This window comes from Salvelinus alpinus, chromosome 20 (genome assembly GCF_045679555.1).
Source record: "Salvelinus alpinus chromosome 20, SLU_Salpinus.1, whole genome shotgun sequence".
Classification (NCBI taxonomy): Eukaryota; Metazoa; Chordata; class Actinopteri; order Salmoniformes; family Salmonidae; genus Salvelinus; species Salvelinus alpinus.
The window spans coordinates 32349468-32374516 of NC_092105.1; the positions used below are offsets into that span (position 1 = coordinate 32349468).

At 42.8% G+C, this 25049-nt stretch overlaps 1 protein-coding gene across 1 annotated transcript in view; it reads left to right on the forward strand.

Annotated features, from left to right (window-relative positions):
• LOC139546673 (solute carrier family 49 member 4-like) overlaps positions 1-25049 on the forward strand; it is a 39836-nt gene that overhangs the window by 7695 nt on the left and 7092 nt on the right. Inside the window, exons 3-4 of the mRNA XM_071355323.1 lie at positions 11985-12268; positions 16852-16981. Coding sequence (XP_071211424.1) covers positions 11985-12268; positions 16852-16981 — 414 coding nt within the window. The remainder of the gene's footprint in view (positions 1-11984; positions 12269-16851; positions 16982-25049) is intronic.

Consider the following 25049-nt stretch of genomic DNA (forward strand, 5'->3'; position numbering starts at 1 on the left):
ATATGCTGAGCACTTGTTGGCTGCTTTTCTTACACGCTGCGGTCCAAATCATCCCAAAGCATCTCAATTGAGTTGAGGTCAGGTGATTGTGGAGGCCATGTAATCTGATGCAGCACTCCATCACTCTCCTTGGTAAAATAGCCCTTACACAGCTTGGAGGTGTGGAGGTGTGTTGGGGCATTGTCCTGTTGAAAAACAAATGACAGTCCCACCAAGCGCAAACCAGATGGGATGGCGTATTGCTGCAGAATGCTGTGGTAGCCATCCTGGTTAAGTGTGCCTTGAATTCTAAATAAATCACAGACAGTGTCACCAGCAAAGCACCATCACACCACCTCCTCCATGCTTCACGGTGGGAACCACACATGCGGAGATCATCCGTTCACCTACTCTGCGTCTCACAAAGACACGGCGGTTGGAACCAAAAATCTCTAATTTGGACTCATCAGACCAAAAGACAGATTTACACCGGTCTAATGTCCATTGCTTATGTTTCTTGGCTCAAGCAAGTCTCTTCTTCTTATTGGTGTCTGTTACTTGAACTCTGTGAAGCATTTATTTGGGCTGCAATTTCTGAGGCTGGTAACTCTAATGAACTTCTCCTCTGCAGCAGAGGTAACTCTGGGTCTTCCTTTCCTGTGGCGGTCCTCATGAGAGCCAGTTTCATCATAGCGTTTTATGTTTTTTGCGACTGCACTTGAAGAAACTTTCAAAGTTCTTGAAATTTTCTGCATTTACTGTCTTAAAGTATTGATGGACTGTAATTTCTCTTTGCTTATTTGAGCTGTTCTTGCCATAATATGGACTTGGTATTTTACCAAATCTTCTGTATACCACCACTACCTTGTCACACAACTGATTGGCTCAAACGCATTAAGAAGGAAAGACATTCCACAAATTAACTTTTTTAACAAGGCACACCTGTTAATTGAAATTTATTTCAGATGACTACCTCATGAAGCTGGTTGAGAGAATGCCAAGAGTGTGCAAAGTTGTCATCAAGGCAAAGGAAGGCTACTTTGAAGAATCTCAAATATAAAATATATTTTGATATGTTTAACACTTTTTTTGGTTACTACATGATTCCATATGTGTTATTTCATAGTTTTGATGTCTTCACTATAATTCTACAATGTAGAAAATAGTAAAAAATAAATTAAAACCTTTGAATGAGTAGGTGTGTCCAAACTTTTGACTGGTACTGTACGTCTGCCAGGTAAGCCTACATTGCAGTTAACATTTAATTGAGAAGGTTTTGGTGAAAGTATTTCTGTCAACCCACAAGGCAGTTATCACATCAACTGTCTACACATGGAGTGATAGACAAACACGCGCACCACACAGACAGATAGGCAATATTGCTGGAAATTAATTGGCAGAGAACTTGTTATTTTTTTTATTGTATTTCACCTTTATTTAACCAGGTAGGCAAGTTGAGAACAAGTTCTCATTTACAACTGCGACCTGGCCAAGATAAAGTAAAGCAGTTCGACACATACAACAACACAGAGTTACACATGGAATAAACAAACATACAATCAATAATACAGTAGAAAAATAAAAATTGTCAATATACAGTGTGTGCAAATGAGGTAAGATAAGGGAGGTAAGGCAATAAATAGGCCATGGTGGCGAAGTAATTACAATATAGCAATTAAACACTGGAGTGATAGATGTGCAGAAGATGAATGTGCAAGTAGAGATAGTGGGGTGCAAAGGAGCAAGATAGATAGATAAATAAATAAATAAATGCAGTATGGGGATGAGGTAGTTGGATGGGCTATTTACAGATGGGTTATGTACAGGTGCAGTGATCTGTGAGCTGCTCTGACAGCTGGTGCTTAAAGTTAGTGAGGGAGATATGAGTCTCCAGCTTCAGTGATTTTTGCAGTTCGTTCCAGTCATTGGCAGCAGAGAACTGGAAGGAAAGGCAGCCAAAGGAGGAATTGGCTTTGGGGGTGACCAGTGAAATATACCTGCTGGAGCGCGTGCTACGGGTTTGGCTTTTAAAGCCAATACTGGCTAACCAGGAGTGAAATAATGTCAATATTTTGTTGCTGGGAGGTTGCAGTGTCTGATTCTTGTGAGGTAGAACACGTGAACATTTCATGTACTTTCAGAATTGTTTGGTGAGCTACACATAGGTGGCCAGAGAGTTACTGGTGGCCCATGATCAACCTGGTCCATACTGTATACACAGTTGAAGTCGGAAGTTTACATACACTTAGGTTGGAGTCATTCAAACTCATTTTTCAACCACTCCACAAATTTCTTGTTAACAAACTATCATTTTGGCAAGTCGGTTAGCACTTCTACTTTGTGCATGACACAAGTAATTGTTCCAACAATTGTTTACAGACAGATTATTTCACTTATAATTCACTCTATCACAATTCCAGTAGGTCAGAAGTTTACATACACTAAGTTGACTGTGCCTTTAAACAGCTTGGAAAATTCCAGAAAATGATGTCATGGCTTTAGAAGCTTCTGGTAGGCTAATTGACATAATTTGAGTCAATTGGAGGTGTACCTGTGGATGTATTTCAAGGTCTACCTTCAAACTCAGTGCCTCTTTGCTTGACATCATGGGAAAATCAAAAGAAATCAGTCAAGACCTGTGTAGACCTCCACAAGTCTGGTTCATCCTTCGGGGCAATTTCCAAACGCCTGAAGGTACCACGTTCATCTGTACAAACAATAGTACACAAGTATAAACACCATGAGACCACGCAGCTGTCATACCGCTCAGGAAGGAGACGCGTTCTGTCTCCTAGAGATGAACGTACTTTGGTGCGAAAAGTGCAAATCAATCGCAGAACAACAGCAAAGGGCCTTGTGAAGATGCTGGAGGAAACAGGTACAAAAGTATCTATATCCACAGTAAAACGAGTCCTACATCGACATAACCTGAAAGGACGCTCAGCAAGGAAGAAGCCACTGCTCCAAAACCATCATAAAAAGCCAGACTACGGTTTGCAACTGCACATGGGGACGAAAATTGTACTTTTTGGAGAACTTTCCTCTGGTCTGATGAAACAGAAATATAACTGTTTGGCCACAATGACCATCGTTATGTTTGGAGGAAAAAGGGGGAGGCTTGCAAGACGAAGAACATCACCCCAGACGTGAAGCACGGGGGTGACAGCATCATGTTGTTGGGGTGCTTTGCTGCAGGAGGGACTGGTGCACTTCACAAAATTGATGGCATCATGAGGGAGGAAAATGATGTGGATATATTGAAGCAACATCTCAAGACATAAGTCAGGAAGTTAAAGCTTGGTCGCAAATGGGTCTTCCAAATGGACAATGACCCCAAGCATTCTTCCAAAGTTGTGGCAAAAAAGCTTAAGGGCAACAAAGTCAAGGTATTGGAGTGGCCATCACAAAGCCCTGACCTCAAACCTATAGAAAATGTGTGCGCAGAACTGAAAAAGCTTCTGACCCACTGGGAATGTGATGAAATAAATAAAAGCTGAAATATCATTCTCTCTATTATTATTCTGACATTTCACATTCTTAAAATAAAGTGGTGATCCTAACTGACCTAAAACAGGGAATTTTTACTAGGATTAAATGTCAGGAATTGTGAATAACTGAGTTTAAATGTATTTGGCTAAGGTGTATGTAAAATTCTGACTTCAACTGTATCAGGGGTGGGAAATTACGGCCCGAGTCCATTCAAACCGACCCCGGGAGGTTTGAGTAAAACAATCGTTGTGTGTAGAAATTATAATGGACCTATATATATTTTCAAATAACTGCCCTTTTACTGGCCAGTCGAAAAACGATCTGTGCGTTCTCTGTTGGATTTTGAAATCCCGATGTGACCCTCGAGCCAAAATTATTGCCCACCCTTGCTGTATATAGTGATACAGTCAGGTCCAACATTTTTGGCAATGATAAAGATGACATAAAAATACTTTATAAAATTAGTAACTAAGATACTGAGTTATTGTATGCAACAAAAAGGAAAATTATATTATTTTATACAATTGCTCAGGAAATACATTTTAGAATACAAAAAAATCTCAAAAAGATAGGTGTCAATGATTGGCACCCCTGCTTTCAATTCTCCAGCACCCCTCCCCTTGTGAGGATAACTGCACTTTTTTAACAGCCTTTTTCAAAAATGTTTCATGAGATTAGAGAACACATTGGGATCTTAGACCTTTCCTCCAGACAGAATCTTTACAGAGCCTTTATATCCTTCGGTCTGCACTTAAGGACTGCCCTCTTCAAAGTCCGGAGACTGAGTTGGCCATTGCAAAATGTGGGTTTTGTTGTTTATGAACCGTTTTTTTGTGGATTTTGATGTGTGCTTGGGATTATTGTCTTGCTGGAAGATCCACTTGCGGCCAAGTTTCAGGTTCCTGGCAGAGGCAACCAGGTCTTTGGCTAAAATGTCCTAGTACTTGGTAAAGTTCATAATCCCATTGACCTTAACAAGATACAGTACACATGTGTCCAATACCAGGCAAGTTTACCACTGTTCCAGTGGTTTAAACTTCTTAATTGTTGCCCTAACAGTGGTAAGTGGCATATTTCATTTGTTTTGCTATATATTTGTACCAATTGGAAAGTATTCAGCCTTATTCCAAAATATATTAAATAGTTTTTTCTCCTCATCAATCTACACACAATACCCCATAAGGACAAAGCAAAAACAGGTTTTAGACATGTTTGCAAATGTATTAAAAATAAAACACTGAAATATCACATTTACACAAGTAATCAGACCCTTTACTCAGCACTTTGTTGAGGCACCTTTGGCAGCAATTACAGCCTTGAGTCTTCTTGGGTATGACGCCACAAGCTTGGCACACCTGTATTTGGGGAGTTTCTCCCATTCTTCTCTGCAGATCCTCTCAAGCTCTGTCATGTTGGATGGGGAGTGTCACTGCACAGCTATTTTCAGAGATGTTCGATCGGGTTCAAGTCCGGGCTCTGGCTGGGCCACTCAAGGACATTGAGACTTGTCCCGAAGCTACTCCTGCGTTGTCTTGGCCGTGTGCTTAGGTTAGTTGTCCTGTTAGGTGAACCTTCGCCCCAGTCTGAGGTCCTGAGCTCACTGGAACATGTTTTCATCAAGGATCTCTCTGTATTTTGCTCTGTTCATCTTTCCCTCGATCCTGACTAGTCTCAGTTCCTGCCGCTGAAAAACATGCCCACAGCATGAATCTGCCCCCACCAAGCTTCAACGTAGGGATTGTGCCAGGTTTCTTCCAGACGTGACGCTTGGTATTCAGGCCAAAGAGTTCAATCTTGGTTTCATCAGACCAGAGAAACTTGTTTCTCATTGTCTGAGAGTCCTTTAGGTGCCCTTTGGCAAACTCCAAGCGGGCTGCCATGTGCCTTTTACTTAGGAGTGACTTCCGTCTGGCCAGTTTACCATAAAGGCCTGATTGGTGGAGTGCTGCAGAGATGGTTGTCCTTCTGGAAGGTTATCCCATCTTCACAGAGGAACTCTGGAGCTCTGTCAGAGTGACCATCATGTTCTTGGTCACATCCCTGACCAAAGCCCTTCTCTCCCGATTGCTGAGTTTGGCCGGGTGGCCAAACTTCTTCCATTTAAGAATGATGAATGATGTTTTTGGAGACCTTCCCCAGATCTGTGTCTCGACACAATCTTGTCTCGGAGCTCTACGGACAATTCCTTCGACCTCCTGGCTTGGTTTTTGCTCTGGCATGCACTGTCAACTGTGACAGGTATGTGCCTTTCCAAATCATGTCCAATCAATTGAATTTACCACAGTTTGACTCCAATCAAGTTGTAGAAACATCTCAAGGATGATCAATGGAAACAGGATGCACCTAAGCTCAATTTAGAGTCTCATTGCAAGGGGTCTGAATACTTATTTAAATAAGGTTTTTCAGTTTTTTATTTGTAATAAGTTTGCAATAGATTCGAAAAACCTGTTTTTGCTTTGGCATTATGGGGTATTGTGTGTAGATTTAGGATTTTTTATTTATTTAATCCATTTTAGAATAAGGCTGTCAAGTAACAATATGTAACAACGTGGAAAAAGGCGAGGTTTGAATACTTTCCCGAATGCACTGTACTTTGGCATGAGTTTCGATACAAGATCATGCCCCATAATGTTGTGAGATTATTTCTCTAGAAAACTCAGATCAAAAGTAGGCTACACAGAATTGTATATTTATTACAATTACAAATGGTTTGAATAGCTATGGTAATATGCTGATTTCTGCTTTTAAATTGCAGCTTTAGGGAGGAAAGAAAAGACCCATCTAGTTGAGCATAGTTTTGATGGATGAAAGAATTCATGAATCGCTTGTTTTCCACTCATATTGAACTGTTGCATTCAAATAGTTCCTGCTCGTTTTGAATGCCGCACAATAGCGGAGACTTGGAACGGGATTGAGGCGCACCGTTTCCTCCTAAAAATTTGAATTCTATTTTAATAGTTGAATTGTGTGGATGCTTCTTTTTTGTTGCTCTCATTGACTAGTGCTTTCATTCACACTGTCATTTCTGTCATCCTTATTTCCACCAGCTGAAAAAACCCCAGAAGGAAACCATGTCCTTTCTTCCATTGCTCTTTTAAAAAATATAGTCAATATTTCCTCCACGTTCTAAAAAAGCATCTGTGTGTTTAAAGGAGGCCTAGGCAAGGTTATCTGGATTACTTTAGGTATAAAGGTACTTTTATTATCCTACCTGCTCTATTGTTAATCTGCCACGTATTTCTTATTAGGCTCCACAATGAGTTCGATTCAGGTGATACATGAAGGGTATTTCAATTGAGGAAGGAAATTGTATTCCCTTAATGAGGTGTACAGTATAGCACTTTCACCAACTGAATTTATGATGTTAGGTTTGTTAATTTTGCTCCCAAAGGTTAGGTAAAAACTCATTGTATTTTAACTGCACATTTTCTCGGAGTCTGATTGGGTCTGTAAAATGAGACCATTTAGTTAAGTTTATTGCAATATTTATACAGACTAAAAAGTCTAAAATAAATTGGAAAGATTGACTCTGGTTTTAGGAGAGATGCTTAGGAAATGAGACTCATGAATGATTCCTTCATTGTAGAAAATTATATTCCTCTAATTAAAGGTGTTTGAAGAAAGTATAAACTTTTATATTGTGTTTGCCCCAGGCTTTGTAAAGTCTGGTCCCAAATCTGTTTATGGTGCAACACAGATCTGGGACCAGGCTAAGGCTATGTGCCTTGACTGCATTTAACTGACAACAACCTCTTCATTCCCCACAAGTCTTCATTCTCCCTGTCAGAGGGCAGCTGAGTATGGAACAACAGAATAGGTGTGTGTGTGTGTACGTACTAGACTAGAGACCTGCATAAAGCTGACTTGACAGTACATGTCCTTGGCCTAGGGTCATCCATAAGCATGACATAATATATATGGTGTTGGTGTGGACGTTTTTACAGTGACTATGCCTACATGGCTGAAGAGGGCATATGCTGTTGTACTTTGTCATGTGAGAAATACAGGGTCACACTGAGGCATACGCCGTCAAACAAGAGAGGCGGTTCTCGTGGAGGAGCGTTACATTGCAGGCAGTAAGGATGCCGACACAACCGCACTCCGCAGACGAAGTACTCTGGAGTGCTGTTGTGATTATAAGATCTCCGCATCCAACTGAGAACCAGAAAGTGTTGCTATCGAGGTGATAAAGTGCCAATACGTAAAGGTTTAACACCCATCTATGTAAAGCACTATCCCTGAAAAGGTGTGTCTCCTCTCACAGTTCCTGGGATTACATTATACATCTAGCCTATACGGGACAAACAATTGAAGACATGCTTACCATGCTTACCAAGCCTAACTCCTGTACTAATTCCTGTCAACCTATGTTTATAGTTGTAGTATTTAAGAGTACGTAACAGTTGTAATGCCAGTAAGGGGGGATTTTATGATCAACTTTGTGTCTTTTATGAAAATGCGTTAGTGATGTCAAAATGTACTCCTAGAGGGAAGGTAGATCCTTATGCCATGCGAGTGGAATACCTCCCTCATACCATGGCAACCATACTGTTCTGTGAGTTGTGTGGTTCCTGAGCAAGCAGCTTCTGTGCGTTTAAACCATAAAGATTTATGAAGTTTCTCAGAGGGCTTAAAATTGTTCTGACTTTTGGAGATCAGAACAGATAACCTGAGGTAACCTCTGACACTTTCACTCAGGTGTATATGATTCCTTAATATTTCCCCTGAACCGTAAAGCCTTATTGAGCTGTGTATCTAACAGCCTATGATCCATTCAGAAACAGTTCCCCAAGTCACCAGCAGGTGTCACTCATTGCATTGTGTTTGCTGCTGCTGCACACAGGTCTATGGCTGCACAGTTCGAGTTCTGAGACATGGGGTTTGTGTTATTTTTACCCATGCTGCTGCCATGTACTTGTCTCACACACACACACAAATATTCCATTTACATCTCTCTTGAAATGTCAAGAGTGTGGGTTCTGCTGGGGCTACGATGGTGATTTAGATACGACCAATGGTAAGAAGTTCTGCTGATCTGTTGAGAGGTCAGTGGGAATAAGAGGAGATGAATGGGGAGAGGAGAAGACAGGGTAGAAGAGAAGAGGGGAGAGGTCAGGAAAGAGGAGCAGATTGGAGAGGAAAGGAAAGGAGGAGGAGAGGAGCTAAGAGAAGCGGAGAGGAAGGGAGCTGAGGGGAGGAGAGGAAGGAAGCTGAGAGGAGGACAGGTGCTGAGAGGAGAAGAAGAGGTGAAGATAGAAAAGGAGAGGAAGTCATCTGAGATGAGGACAGGAGCTGAGAGGAGGAGAAGAAGAGGAAGGAAGCTGAGAGGAGAAGAAGAGGTGAAGATAGAAAAGGAGAAGAAGGAAGCTGAGATGAGGACAGGAGCTGAGAGGAGAAGAAGAGGTGAAGATAGAAAAGGAGAGAAAGGAAGCTGAGAGGAGGAGAAGAAGAGGAAGGAAGCTGAGAGGAGAAGAAGAGGTGAAGATAGAAAAGGAGAAGAAGGAAGCTGAGATGAGGACAGGAGCTGAGAGGAGAAGAAGAGGTGAAGATAGAAAAGGAGAGAATCTGAAAGGAGCTGAGTGAGTTCAAGTGCATTGCAGCCAGCGATCAAACAGAGTCTTTGATTTTCACCCCCTCCTAAAGATTGATTTAGAAACAGGATGGCTCCCCTGACAGCACGCACTAGATCATATTTTTAAAGAGGGTGAACAATCGTTTCATGTTCGATGGGCATATTTTTTCACCATATGCTCTGGAGGGTAAACTTTGTTCAGTTTGGAGCTCATTTATGAGAATCAAAGGGAGTGGGTTGTGAGATTGAAACACCTTCCTGTTGTCAGAGCTGCTCTCTGGTGTAGTTCAAGTAAGGAAACGTACCTGAAGGCGATCTTTGTGTGAGTCAGAATATCTGAAAAGAGGCCAGGGCAGGGGAGGAGGATAAAAGACAAGACACCATTACAATGGTCACTAATTTGACAGAGGTCAGAGCACCAATATGATAACTCTTGAATTAAAGCAGGCAATGCTCAAATGTATACAAATACAGAGAAAACTGATGCAAAGGTTCTTTCTCAGAAATATCTTCATGTCTCGTTGATTGGCTACACACACACACACACACACAATGTGTTGTGTCCCTGTACCAACTGCAAACTTTGCCACTGTGCCAATGATACTGCCATGGCCTCTCTGATTGTGCCACCCGCTGACACATTAGATTGGATCAGGTATCTGGAAGTGGCAGTGGTATCATTTCTGTCGCACTGTGCCAGGTTAGAGACACGAGCATATCGTATATCTAACTGACTGACTTGCACGCTGGGCTGGCTTGGTCTCAGAGCAATGAGATTTTCTCTGAAAGGGTTCATCAATATACATTAAGTGAATCATCTCTCGCAGAACGACTGCCCTCCCTCCGTCCTCCCCTCTTCCACTCCTTCCTCTCCTTCTTCCACTCTTCCACGCCCAGGGTTGGAGAGTTACTGATTACATGTAATCAGTTACATGTGATCTGATTACAACAAAAAACTAACTTCAATCAGTTATGTTACCAGCAAAAATATTGTAATCAGATTACAGATACTATTGAAAAACTAGATTACTTTTTGGATTCCGAAAAGATGTTTGTGAAAAAAAATACATTGACACCTTTCTGTTTTCTCAATGACACTCAATTCAGCATTGAAAAAAGGTGCCAGTTTCATGTGTTTGATGGATCCTTTTTGTCTTCTAATGCCTCTTAAAGGGAAAGTAATCCAAAAGATTTAGAATTATCAGCAGGTCAGTTTCAGGATGTGTTGTCATCAAGTGTACAAGATGGAAGATAGATTTGTGGACAAGCGGGAACATAAATAATGTAATTAATTTGATCATTCTGTTTGACTTGACTTGAATGGAATGAATGATCACAGCGTGAGAGGGAGAGAGACTGGGGACGGGTGCGAGATGGAGGGAGTGTGGAGGAGGGAGAGAGACTAGGGGGGGAAGGAAGAGAGAGCTGGAGAAGGAGTGTGGAAAGTGAGGGGAGGGGAGGGAGAGAGACAGGAGGAAGGTGAAAGGGATCGAGGGAAAGCAGTGGGAGAGAGAGAGACATGAGAGAAGTGAGGGAGAGTGTTGTAGGAGATGGAGGGAGGGGGGAGTTAACCGTCGTTTGAGAAGATCTCAGGAGGAGATATGGGATAGCTACACTTCCATCGATCTGTCTTGCCAGCGTTGACAGCTCTTTGTCTTCTGCTATGAGCTTATCTGGTTTGAACTCAAGGCAGACAGCAGTGTTCGACTGGTTTACGGGTGCCAGAACTGTAGCAGAATGTCTGTCAATATTAGTGCTGTGTTCTTTTCCTCGAGATAAGACTCCGCAAAGAAGATGCACAGGTTCTTAATAGTTATTTTTAGTCTCACCTTTGTTGCCTGCCTTGTAATCTTTTAGAAGAGTTATTGTACATTTACCAAGCTGATGTGAATAAAAGAAGCTTCTATCTGGAAAGATAACCATTTTATCTTAAATCATACCCACATTAATGCTAATAATTTTGTTTGTTGTTGTTGTCAAAAGCAATTTGGCCAGAAAAAGTGAAGTTATTTGAAAATATATAGGTCCATTGTAAATCCGACATACTTTCTATCTAGTTTTAGACGTTCAAGAGTGGCCTGGAGTGTTTTTTTTAACCCAAATAATATATATTTATTATATATTATATTATATTATATATTATATTCTCTCCCGGGTGGCGCAGTGGTCTAGGGCACTGCATCGCAGTGCTAGCTGCGCCACCAGAGTCTCTGGGTTCGCGCCCAGGCTCTGTCGCAGCCGGCCGCAACCGGGAGATCCGTGGGGCGACGCACAATTGGCATAGCGTCGTCCGGGTTAGGGAGGGTTTGGCCGGTAGGGAGGGTTTGGCCGGTAGGGATATCCTTGTCTCAGTATGTAAAAATGTAATAAAATGTATGCACTCTACTGTAAGTCGCTCTGGATAAGAGCGTCTGCTAAATGACAAAAAATGTAAATGTAAAAATATTTTAAAAAAGAAATTACGTCAAACCTCCCTCGGTTCTGATTGAATGGGTTCAGATCCGTAGTTTGTCCACCCCTGTTTAGATGATGTTTTCTATTGCCACTCAGACACACTGGTTTGGGCAGGGCTGGCATGGCACAGGGGACGACTCAAATCTCAAACTGCACCAGCAGGACTCAGACTTCATGAGAGAATCCTGACTCCGACAGGAGTAAATAGAAAGAAGAAGAAATATGGTCATAAATAACCATACCCATAGAGATATATTTAAAATATATTTTTAGAATTATATTTATTCATTTTTTAAACTCCTTTTCCCTATAGGTTAACACTGGAATGAAAATTACAGGTTGTTTCTCACATAGAAACATGCTGAGGGAAATTGATTCTTTCTAGTTAATGGCATCTCTCTGGTTACACTGTCTGGCTACATTGCATCTGTTGTCTATATGCATAATGTGATATTAATGTTTCATGTTTCCCTCCTTATCCTCTCTGCAGGTTAATACACGCCGGTCAGCTGCTGAATGGTTTGGCTGGTCCAACCATAATGAGTGCCGGCCCCCTCCTCTCCACCACATGGTTCGCTCCGGACCAGCGAGCCACAGCCACCGCTGTCGCCTCATTGGTGAGCTACCTGGGGGCGGCGTGCTCCTTCATTGTCGGCCCACTGCTTGTGCCCGCCCCCAACGACACCACGCGTGCCATGGTGAACCGAGCCATCGTCTCAACAGACACCCAGATGAACCACATACGAGACAGAATCCAACTGGTTTTGTATGCAGGTACTGATGTTATAATATCTTATGTAGCTGTAATGTATGCATTCATAAAGCTTTTATAAGGAGGCATACTGTGAAGTTTTATTCAGATACATAAGAGACAAGATCCAAATGGTTATGTATGCAGGCAGGTACTGAGAAAAAGAAATGCTGTCTCTACCTCACTTTGAAACACTGGCGCATACTGAAGATGAGAAGATATTCAGCAACTCTATAGCACAATTGTCCTACCAAGAGTAGCTGAATATCTTCTCATGTTATGTATGCAGGTAGGTACTGACATTTACATTTACATTTAAGTCATTTAGCAGACGCTCTTATCCAGAGCGACTTACAAATTGGACAGCACCACAGCCTCTCAGTCATTCATCATTACCCAACAGGAATCAATAGCAGATCATCTCTGGATCATGTCTGCCCTGTCTAGTCCAGGGAGAGAAATACGATCAGCTGAAAGTGATGCGACTGTCTGTCTCATCACGCAAATATCAGACTCAAACATCTCAACAATATACCATTCAGAACAGAACTGGCTGCCATAAAGAGATGGAGGCTTAGCCTGTTCTGCTTAATTGATTCAGAAAATTAAAGCATTTAAAGAAAGTAAAAATAGTAGATTGAGGCTTTGTGTTAACTATTAGTATTACATTTCAAAGGACAAAACTGACACATTTCCTGAACTGAGAGCTTTAGAGGTCAGAAAGCATTTAGATGGAATTAAATTCATTGATGTTTTCCTGCTGCTCCTCTGAGGAGAATAAATTATACACTTCCACAGTCACACCTGCACTACAGAAAAGCAGCAATCAACAGTGGTGCCAAGTGTTTTGGTTTGAAAAATCAATGTGAGCTGGCATGGACCCTGTCCTGTGCCAGCCAGAGAGTAAAAATGCAGCTGCTGTCCAATCAAACTGAACATTATGATAGGAAAAAGCATGATTTATGATTCTGGTGGTACTTTTTGGGAAATGGACAGACTACAAATGCTGTGGCCTATCAAAGAGAAATGGGTCCTGTTTGGTTGCCCATGCCAGGCCAGGCCAAGCCCAGTGAAAGGGGTTGGGGGATTTAGGAGCTTGTCTGGAAGGCAGGGCTGTTAGGGCGTGCTGACAGAGAGAGTATCAGAGACCTCTACAGTCTCTGTGCCAGCTGAGTGATGTAGTCCCAGGCCCAGCTCTCTGATGAACCGCTTGTCTCTTAATTGACTAATCTGGGCATCTGCAATAGAGCAGGCCTGGAACTCTACAGTGCCTTCAGGAAGTGTTCATACTCCTTGATTTATTCCACATTTTGTTCTTACAGCCTGAATTCAAAATTGATTAAATATATTCCCCCCCCACCTTTCTACACACAATATCCCATAATGACAAAGTGAAAACATGTTTTTAGAAATGTTTGCAAATTTATTGAAAATGAAATACAGAAATATTTCATTTACATAAGGATTCACGCCCCTGAGTCAATACTTTTTAGAAGTACCTTCAGCAGCGATTACAGCTGTGAGTCTTTCTGGGTAAGTCTCTAAGAGCTTTCCACACCTGGATTGTGCAACATTTGCCCATTTATTATTTTCAAAATTCTTCAAGCTCTGTCAAATTGGTTGTTGATCATTGCTAGACAACCATTTTCAGGTATTACCATAGATTTTTAAGTAAATTGAAGTCAAATCTGTAACTCCGGCCACATTCACTGTCTTCTTGGTGCAACTCCAGTGTAGATTTGGCCTTGTCTCTTAGGTTATTATCCTGCAGAAAGGTCAGTTTGTCTCCCAGTCGTGGAAAGCAGACTGAACCAGGTTTTCCACTAGGAATTTGCCTGTTCTTAGCTCCATTCCGTTTCTTTTTTTATACTGAAAACTCCCTAGTCCTTAATGATTACAAGCATACACATGACATGATGCAGCCACCACTGTGCTTGAAAATATGGAGAGTGGTACTCGGTAATATATTGTGTTGGATTTGCCACATGCATAACACACAGTTTTACTTTAGTGCCTTATTGCAACAGGATACAGGTTTTGGAATATTTTTCTTCTGTACAGGCTTCCTTCTTTTCTCTCTGTCATTTAGGTTAGTATTGTGGAGTAACTACAATGTTGTTGATCCATCCTCAGTTTTCTCCTATCACAGACATTAAACTTTGTAACTGTTTTAAAGTCACCATTGGCCTCATGGTGAAATCGCTGAGCAGTTTCCTTCCTTTCCAGAAACTGAATTAGGAAGGGCGCCTGTATCTTTGTAGTGATTGGGTGTATTGATACACCATCCAAAGTGTAATTAATATCTTCACCATGCTCAAAGGGATATTCATTATCTGCTTTATTTTTATTTTGTAGCTATCTACCAATAGGTGCCCTTCTTTGCAAGGCATTGGAAAACCTCCCTGGTCTTTGTGGTTGAATCTGTGTTTGAAATTCACTGCTCGACTGAGGGACCTTACAGATAATTGTATGTGTGGGGTACAGAGATGAGGTAGTCATTCAAAAATCATTGTTAAACACTATTATGGCACACAGTGAGTCCATGCAACTTATTCAAATCAAATTGTATTTGTGACCTGCGCCAAATACAACAGGTGTAGACTTTACAGTGAAATGCTTACTTACAAGCCCTTAACCAACAATGCAGTTTTAAGAAAATTCCCCACCCCAAAAAGTAAGAGATGATAAAAATAACAAATAGCCTGGGTAGCCATTTGATTAGATGTTCAGGAGTCTTATGGCTTGGGGATAGAAGCTGTTTAGAAGCCTCTTGGACCTAGACTTGGCGCTCCGGTACCGCTTGCCGTGAGGTAGCAGAGAGAACAGTCTATAACTAGGGTGGCTGGAGTCTTTGACAATTTTTAGGGCCTTCCTCTGACACCGCCTGGTATGGAGATCCTGGGTGGCAGGAAGCTTGGCCCTGGTGATGTACTGGGCCGTATGCACTACCCTCTGTAGTGCCTTGCAGTCGGAGGCCGAGCAGTTGCCATACCAGGCAGTGATGCAACCCGTCAGGATGCTCTCGATGGTGCAGCTGTAAAACCTTTTGAGGATCTAAGGACCCATGCCAAATCTTTTCAGTCTCCTGAGGGGGAATAGGTTTTGTCGTGCCCTCTTCACGACTGTCTTGGTGTGCTTGGACCATGTTAGTTTGTTGGTGATGTGGACGCCAAGCTCTCAACCACTTGAAGCTCTCAACCTGCTCCACTACAGCCCCGTCGATGAGAATGGGGGCGTGCTCGGTCCTCCTTTTCCTGTAGTCCACATTCATCTCCTTTGTCTTGATCACGTTGAGGGAGAGGTTGTTGTCCTTGTACCACACAGTCAGTTCTCTGACCTCCTCCCTATAGGCTGTCTCATCGTTGTCGGTGATCAGGCCTACCAGTGTTGTGTCATCAGCAAACTTAATGATGGTGTTGGAGTCGTGCAGTCATGAGTGAACAGGGAGTACAGGAGGGGACTGAGCACGTACCCCTGAGGGGCCCCCGTGTTGAAGATCAGAGTGGCGGTTGTGTTGTTACCTACCCTTACCACCTGGGGGTGGCCCGTCAGGAAGTCCAGGATCCAGTTGCAGAGGGAGGTGTTTAGTCCCAGGGTCCTTAGCTTAGTGATGAGCTTTGATGGCACTATGGTGTTGAATGCTGAGCTGTCAATGAATAGCATTCTCATGTAGGTGTTTCTTTTGTCCAGGTGGGAAAGGGCAGTATGGAGTGCAATAGAGCTAGCATCATCTGTAGATATTTTGGGTCGGTATGCAAATTGGAGTGTGTTAGGGTTTCTGGCATAATTGTGTTGAAGTTAGCTTTTCATGGCTACAGACCTGAGTGCTACGGGTCGGTAGTCATTTAGGCAGGTTACCTTAGTGTTCTTGGGCACAGGGACTATGATGGTCTGCTTGAAACATGTTGGTATTACAGACTCAGACAGGAAGAGGTTGAAAATGTCAGTGAAGACACTTTCCAGTTGTTCAGCGCATGCTCGCAGTACACGTCCTGGTAATCCGTCTGGCCCTGCGGCCTTGTGAATGTTGACCTGTTTAAAGGTCTTACTCACATCGGCTGCGAAGGTCGTGATCACACAGTCGTCTGGAACAGCTGATGCTCTTATGCATGTTTCAGTGTTACTTGCCTCGAAGTGAGCCATATTATGTGACATGTTAAGCACATTTCTACTCCTGAACTTATTTAGGCTTGCCATAACAAAGGGGATGAATTCTTATTGATTCAAGACATTTCCGCTTTTCATTTCTTTTAACATTTCTAAAAACATAATTCTACTTTGACTTTATTGGGTATTGTGTGTAGACCAGTAACAAAACATCTCAATTTAATACAGCCTGAATTTAAAATGGAACACAATAAAATGTGTAAAAAGTTAAGAGGTGTGAATAGTTTCTGAAGGCACCGTATGTCCTCAGGTTCTGTGCTCTGCCAGTCCTACACAGTTCTATCTGAAAGTAGGGTGGAATCAGATACATGTGATTCTGGGTTGAATGGTTTTGTTAGTGACACATTGACTGAGTTCAGGTACGTAGTAAACCAATAATAACCCTTCTATTTGACTGATCTGTCTTTTCCTGTGTCTCTGTGTCCCTCCTGACATAAAGAGTTTGGTGTGGTGGCGATGCTGTTTGCTGCGGTGCTGCTCTACTTCCCCTCCCGACCCCCCATGCCTCCCAGTGTGGCTGCTGCCAGCCAGAGACTCAGCTACAGGAGCAGCATCTGCAGACTACTCAGGTATGTACTGTCGGGTCCTTTGCCATCATCACACACTTTAAGTGGTCATTTTTTTTATTAGACCTTAAAATGATTAAAATGATTCATCACGACAGTCACAAAAGGGCCTAGGTTGTCCTCGGTCGCCTCTCAACATGCTTTGTCCTGTTTTAACTTTGAGATGAGGAAGGAATGAATGGGTCTGTTTGATTAGTGGGTATGGAGAAACTAAATGAAGGGGTCTTGTTGCTCTGCCACGCGCCATCTGTTTGGCCTGCTAGTTAATGTGCATCAAAGACATCCTCTCTCCCCCTAGATTAATTACACAGTCTTAAGTTGGCACTGGCATTCCCCTGGCCCTGCTTAATACATAGATCATCATCATCCTTTTCTCCTCATCCACACATAGCCAGGGTTCTCTGGAGTCCATGGTCATGTAACATGCTCACATAGCCAGGGTTCTCTGTGTTAAGTTCATGTTTTAAGTATCCCTATATTTCTGTTATTACGGGGCTATCACTCAGTCAAGAGTGCGCATGCGCAGGAAGTCTAGTGGTTGATGGACCTAGCCTTGAGTGTAATGGCTACCTAGTAGTGTGTTCATATAGTATAGTAAACTTTGTTAAACTGGAACCTTGTCGTTGTGTCATTTCGAGTTAACATTGGTAGCAGAGGATGGTTTCTAACTACAATGTGCCACCTCGCTTCGACGAGAAGAGGTCGTACGAAAGTTGGAAAAATGAACTGGGAATCTGGACACGCGTTACTAATCTGGACGCGAAAAAGCAAGCACTTGCGGTGGTATTATCGCTCGAGGGAAGAGCGAGAGATACAGCACTGGAAATATCCGTTGAGGATTTGAACAAGGATGACGGTATGGGAACTTTGATCACAGCACTGGATTCTGTATTTCTTAAAGAAGAGAAAGACCGTGCCTACGAGGCATATTCAAACTTTGACAGTGTTACGAGAGATATTTTGGTTGCAATGACGGACTACATCATTGATTTCGAACAGAGGTACAATAGGATGCGCAAGTACGACATGGTTCTCCCGGATGCAGTGTTAGCTTTCAAGTTGCTAGATACTGCCTGTCTAGATGGTAGGGAGAAACAGTTGGCTTTGACTGCTTGTACTGTGCTGACTTTTGCATCTATGAAGTCGTCACTAAAAATAATATTTGGTGAAAAGACGTCTGTCGCGCCAATAACAGATGGAATGCAAGTGAGTGACGCAGCATATTACACCGAGCAGCACAGAAAAGGCGCCAACAAGTCACGTTCTCAAGACAACCAGAAGAGGGCGCCATTTCCCAGCACAAATCCACTGGACAAATATGGAAGGAGATCGAAATGTGCTATTTGTCAAAGCACTTACCATTGGGTTAAAGACTGTCCTCATAAAAATGAACAAGTTAAACTAACAGATGAAAATGTAAACACAGAGATAGAGCAGTGTAACATTACACTGTTTTCAAATGAATCTGCTTCTGATACTGAGATTTTTATAGTTGAATCCTTAGGATCTGCTGTGATTGATACTGCATGTACACGGACAGTGTGTGGTGCAAAATGGCTTGATAGCTATGTCAGTGAACTAAATATGAAAGAAGTACAAAATATGATTGACACACCAAGCAACAGAGCTTTCAAATTTGGAGACGGGAGAATTGTCCATTCTACCAAGAGTTAAGATACCAGCAAAAATTGGTCAGACTAAGTGTCACATTGAAACAGAGGTGGTCCCTACAGATATCCCCTTACTATTAAGCAAAGCTTCCCTAAAGAAGGCAGAGGCTGTACTAAACATAAAAAATGACAAGGCAGTGATGTTTAAACAACCAGTGACTCTTGAACTTACTACCTCAGGCCACTATTGTGTAAACATTTTAGACAAAGACATCACACAGAGTCCATGCAGAAATGAGATTCTGACTGACACAGAGCACATGGAGATTCTGACAGTCACAGAGAACATGAGCACTAAAGAATAACACAAAGTATTGTTAAAGCTTTACAAACAGTTTGGACATGATACAGTTGACAGACTTCAGAAGTTACTCAGCAGTTCAGGGAATAATGATGATGAGAAGTACGAAACTGGAAACAAAGTGTACTACAAACGAGTTGACTGTCAAGAGTGGAAAGGACCGGGAGTAGTCATTGGTCAAGATGTTGTGGTGATATTTGTGAGGCACGGAGGCATGATTGTCAGGGTGCATCACTCAAGATTGCGAAAAGTAAATGATCAACAAGATAGAGGGGCTGTTGCTGAGAATCAGTCTCCTAATGAAAATGACAAAACTGACACAGGAAATGGAGCAGAGACCTTCAACCATGCCACAGGTAATACTGTTGAGGGTTCAAATGAGGAAAACATTCAACAACAGCCACATGTGTTAAGAGAACATGGTTGTTCCAATCTGAAAACTGGACAAACTGTTAAATACATGGACAGAGAAAGTGGTATTCCACATACAGCAACCGTCATTGAACGAGCAGGAAAAGCAAAACACCAGAACTGGTACTTGCAGTACTCTGAACCAGCTACACTTTCTGGTACAACAGGGTCAGCTGACCTGTCACTTGTAGATAATATCAGAATTGAACCAATGGAAAATTGAGAAAAACAGAATGACATTCAAAATGATGATGTACTTGAAACAAAGGACGTGTCATTTGACTCAGCTAAGCTAGATGAGCTCAGTAATTGAAGGAAAAATTGAGTGTTTGAGGAAGTCAAAGACCTTGGCCAAAAATGCGTCTCAACAAGGTGGGTGTGTACCCTTAAAGAATCCTTAACTGGAATAGTGCCTAAAGCATGTCTAGTGGCTAGAGGTTTTGAGGAGCTGGCTGCTAACGAACTCCCAAAAGACTCACCGACATGCGCCTCAGAGTCACTCAGATTGCTGATGTCAGTGATCTGCCAGAAAAAATGGAAACTTAATTCCATAGACATCAAATCTGGATTTTTGCAGGGAACAGAGCTGTCAAGGGACATTCACATCCGACCTCCGCCTGAAGCTAAAAGCGAAGGAACACTGTGGAAACTAAAAAAGTGTGTGTATGGACTGGCAGATGGATCGCTCTACTGGTACAACAAAGTCAAGGCAACAATGCTGAATACAGGTGGAAAAATGTCACAAGTGGACCCTGCAGTCTTCTATTGGCTTGATCAAGACTGCAATGTGACTGGAGTACTTGCCTGTCATGTTGATGACTTTATCTGGGGTGGCTCACAGACCTTTGCTACAACTGTGATTCCACACCTCAAAGCTGTTTTCTAGGTTGGCCATGAGGAGCATGATCATTTTTGTTATGTTGGCATAGAGTTTATTACAGTTGATGGAAAAATACTGATGCAACAGGAGACCTATATCAAGAATCTTCAACCCATCCACATGGATTCTTCAAGAGCCGTACAAAGGAATTCCCCTCTATGTGGAATTGAAGCTGGTCAATTGAGGTCAAAGATAGGACAAATTTTATGGGCTGCAAGACAGAGTAGACCTGGTTTGATGGTTGCAACTTGGCATCTAACACAAAACACGCCACTTGTACAAACCATTCATGAGGCAAACAAAGTTGTTCGTAAACTGAAATCACAAAAAGTGACTTTAAAGTTTCAGCATGTTGGAAAAGATGACTCTTTGAAACTAGTTGTCTTCAGTGATGCTTCGCTAGGTTAACACTGGTGGGACAAAACGGCACTTTCTACCTGTAGTTTGTGTCACTGACAACTACTCATTAGTTGATGCTGTGAAGTCAACCAAGTCTGTCAGAGAAAAGACTTTGAGATTAGCAGCATCAAGGAACTTATTCAAGCACAGAGAATCCAGCGGATTCTGTGGTCAACCACAAAGGAAAAGCTTGCTGACTGTCTGACTAAAAAAGGAGCATCCGGTCTTGTGCTCCTACAGGCTCTCAGTAATGGAACGTGGCAGCTTGAGTAATACAAATAAAAACTTTCACACAACCCATTTGTAATGGGGATCTTGAATAATACTTGGACATTTAATTATGTTGTTGATGTTTTATTTGTCTTTAAAGAAAAGGGGGAGATTGTTAAGTTCATGTTTTAAGTATCCCTATATTTCTGTTATTACGGGGCTATCACTCAGTCAAGAGTGCGCATGCGCAGGAAGTCTAGTGGTTGATGGACCTAGCCTTGAGTGTAATGGCTACCTAGTAGTGTGTTCATATAGTATAGTAAACTTTGTTAAACTGGAACCTTGTCGTTGTGTCATTTCGAGTGAACACTCTGGAGTCCATGGTCGTGTAACATGCTCACATAGCCAGGGTTCTCTGGAGTCCATGGTCGTGTAACATGCTCACATAGCCAGGGTTCTCTGGAGTCCATGGTCGTGTAACATGCTCACATAGCCAGGGTTCTCTGGAGTCCATGGTCGTGTAACATGCTCACATAGCCAGGGTTCTCTGGAGTCCATGGTCGTGTAACATGCTCACATAGCCAGGGTTCTCTGGAGTCCATGGTCGTGTAACATGCTCACATAGCCAGGGTTCTCTGGAGTCCATGGTCGTGTAACATGCTCACATAGCCAGGGTTCTCTGGAGTCCATGGTCGTGTAACATGCTCACATAGCCAGGGTTCTCTGGAGTCCATGGTCGTGTAACATGCTCACATAGCCAGGGTTCTCTGGAGTCCATGGTCGTGTAACATGCTCACATAGCCAGGGTTCTCTGGAGTCCATGGTCGTGTAACATGCTCACATAGCCAGGGTTCTCTGGAGTCCATGGTCGTGTAACATGCTCACATAGCCAGGGTTCTCTGGAGTCCATGGTCGTGTAACATGCTCACATAGCCAGGGTTCTCTGGAGTCCATGGTCGTGTAACATGCTCACATAGCCAGGGTTCTCTGGAGTCCATGGTCGTGTAACATGCTCACATGGCGAGGGTTCTCTGGAGTCCATGGTCGTGTAACATGCTCACATAGCCAGGGTTCTCTGGAGTCCATGGTCGTGTAACATGCTCACATAGCCAGGGTTCTCTGGAGTCCATGGTCGTGTAACATGCTCACATAGCCAGGGTTCTCTGGAGTCCATGGTCATGTAACATGCTCATACAGCCTGCATTCAGAATGCACTGTCTGTGGGCCGGGGATCAAGCGCTGGGCTGTGGACAGACCGCCAGTGAACAGGCTTGTTGAACTCCCTACAGTCAACCCCTCCAGCCAGACGGAAAACTCTTTCTTTTTCTCTCTCTTCCTCTCTATCTCTCTCATTCTTTCTCTTTTTCTTGTTCTCTCTCTTGCTCTGTCTTTTTCTCTCCCTCTGTCTATCACTTGCTCACTCACTTTCTCTCTCTCTCTCTCGCTTTCTCTCTCCCTAGTTCTCACTGACTCTCTCTGATAAACAATAACAAACTCCCTGCAAAGCACACAGCTTCAAGAGAGGGATAATACCAGTCAAGCTGACATAAACCCAATGAAGACACTGTCTGATGCACGCATGCATACACACACACATCTGGAGTCCCACTGATAGGCAGCCTTCCAGTGGCCAGTCTGACCTATTTCACACTCAAGCAGCATCAGTAGCTGTCTGGCTGAGGATTGTAGACGGAAGGGAAAAAAATTAAAGCTGACCCTTATGTGTGTAAGTTCCACTCTTCAAAGAAAGATAAACTTGGGTTAGCAGCAAAATTCTGTTTTCTGAAGTTAGCTAGGTCTTGAGTCGTATCCTTCCTTCTAAGCCAGCCTTTCCATTTCTGTTGTACCAGTGTTTCCCAGAGTTAGCTAGGTCTTGAGCTGTATCCTAAGCCACCACTTTTGCCCTTCCTTCCACTCCTGTTGGTGAGAGAATTTGAACCATAGTTAATGATCTGGAGCTTGATAGGTTACCCCATCTGTTCAGGTCTGATGCAGAGCCTCATCACAACACAGCGCAGGGGGGGGTGTCCCAAATGGCACCCAATTCCCTTTATAGTGCACTACTTTTGACCAGGGTCTAAAGTAACACACTAATAGGGAATACGGTGCCGTTTGGGCAGGTTGACGTTTGTCATGAATTTTGGGTTTTACGCACCAGCCAAGCTTCTGGGGAGCGCGATGGTTCTCTTGATTTGTCAAGAATCTTTCCCCGGAGGCAGAACTGAACGATTTCTGCTAGATTGTGCCGCTGAAAAATCAAAAGTTGAAATTGTAGAAATTGATGAAAACCAAAATTAGCTTTTTGGTCTTAATTTAGGGTTAGCAGTGTGGTTAAGGTGATGGTTTGGTTTGGTTTAAAATCTGATTTTATGACTGTGGCTGTGCAAGCTAGGGACCACTCTACAGAGCTGCCTCCAGTACATGAGTCTTGACAACCTTTGTCATTTGGGACACAGCCCAGCTCTCCACACATGTAGAAAAGTGATCAGTACTACCTGACAACTACTCTTGGAATAGTAATGACGTTAGCTAGCAGCATTAGTATTGCTAATGGTCCCACTATAATTATTTACAAATTATTTATTTACACAAGAAAATACAAAACAATATGATGAAGGTTTAAAAGGCAAACTAAAAGAATATGCAGGAGAGGTAAGAAACCCAGATGGGATTGTAGGCACCTCCCTTTCAATGTTTAGAAAACAAAACCATACAAAAATAAGTAGCAAAATAGATAATGAATAAGCGGGTAAAGAAGTAAAAAGACAATTCAAGTACAGTGCATAGAGTTGCAGTACTTGAGGTGTTCCGGGAAACTGTTCCAAAAACATCTGTAGGAGATGGACCTCTGTAGGAGATGGACCTCTGTAGGAGATGGACCTCTGTAGGAGATGGACCTCTGTAGGAGATGGAACTCTGTAGGAGATGGACCTCTGTAGGAGATGGACCTCTGTAGGAGATGGACCTCTGTAGGAGATGGACCTCTGTAGGAGATGGACCTCTGTAGGAGATGGAACTCTGTAGGAGATGGACCTCTGTAGGAGATGGACCTCTGTAGGAGATGGACCTCTGTAGGAGATGGACCTCTGTAGGAGATGGAACTCTGTAGGAGATGGACCTCTGTAGGAGATGGAACTCTGTAGGAGATGGAAAATTGGCCTAGTCTTTTATGGAAAAAGAGGTGTGGAGATCGGTGTCAGTTCTAGTGGAGTAGTGGTGGACCTGAGTATTAAATGTGAGTAGCAATTTGAAAAGAAACAGGGAGTAGATTTGTTTTTTAATTTAAATACAAACAGACAGAATTGAAGTTGGTTGATGTCATAAATATAGAGGATTTGAAAGCTATGGAAAGGAACTGGCACGGCTGTCTGAGTGAGTTGTTGTATGAGTCATTTTGCCTAGGAAGGTTCTATCCTGCTTATTCTGATGCATTGAACTCCAGCCAAGACCTGCCAAGGACAAATGGCACTTAGCTGATGATGCTGCTGGCTTCGTGGCTCCCCGGAATATTTCACCCTCGGCCGCATTGCCCTGTGCTGTGCTTACTTAGGCTGAGTCCCAAATAGCACCCTATTCCCTATATAGGGACTTTTATACACCACTTTTGACCAGAGCCCTATGGGCTATAGTGCACTACATAGAGAATAGGGTGCATTTGGGACAAAACCTTACTATACAGTAATCTAAATAAGCTGTGGGCCGGAAAAAGGTGCAAGGATATTGATTTCCCGCCGGCCGCCATCACAGCAAGGTTAATAATACAGTAGCAGCTGATAGCTGGAGAGAGAGGGCAAGTCACTTTTATGAGTCTATAACACTCTCTCTCTCTCGTCTAGACTCTTCCAAGGCCAAGTACCACAGGACAGGGTACTTTGCCTCATTGATTGTTATGAATGGACAGGGGTGACCTGATCCTCAGCACTCCTACTGTTGATACATACAGTACATCCCCTAGTCTGCTTTCCTGTCTGTCTGTCTCCTCAGAGTTTGTTTATCCCAGTTTCATCTCAGCACAGACTGAGGTAATCAGCTGAGAGAGTTAAGAGTGGTGCCAGCCCATCATGCTTTATTAGCATTTATACGAGTGTCTCGCCAATCATCAGGCCTGTGTGTGTGTGTGTGTGTGTGTGTGTGTGTGTGTGTGTGTGTGTGTGTGTGTGTGTGTGTGTGTGTGTGTGTGTGTGTGTGTGTGTGTGTGTG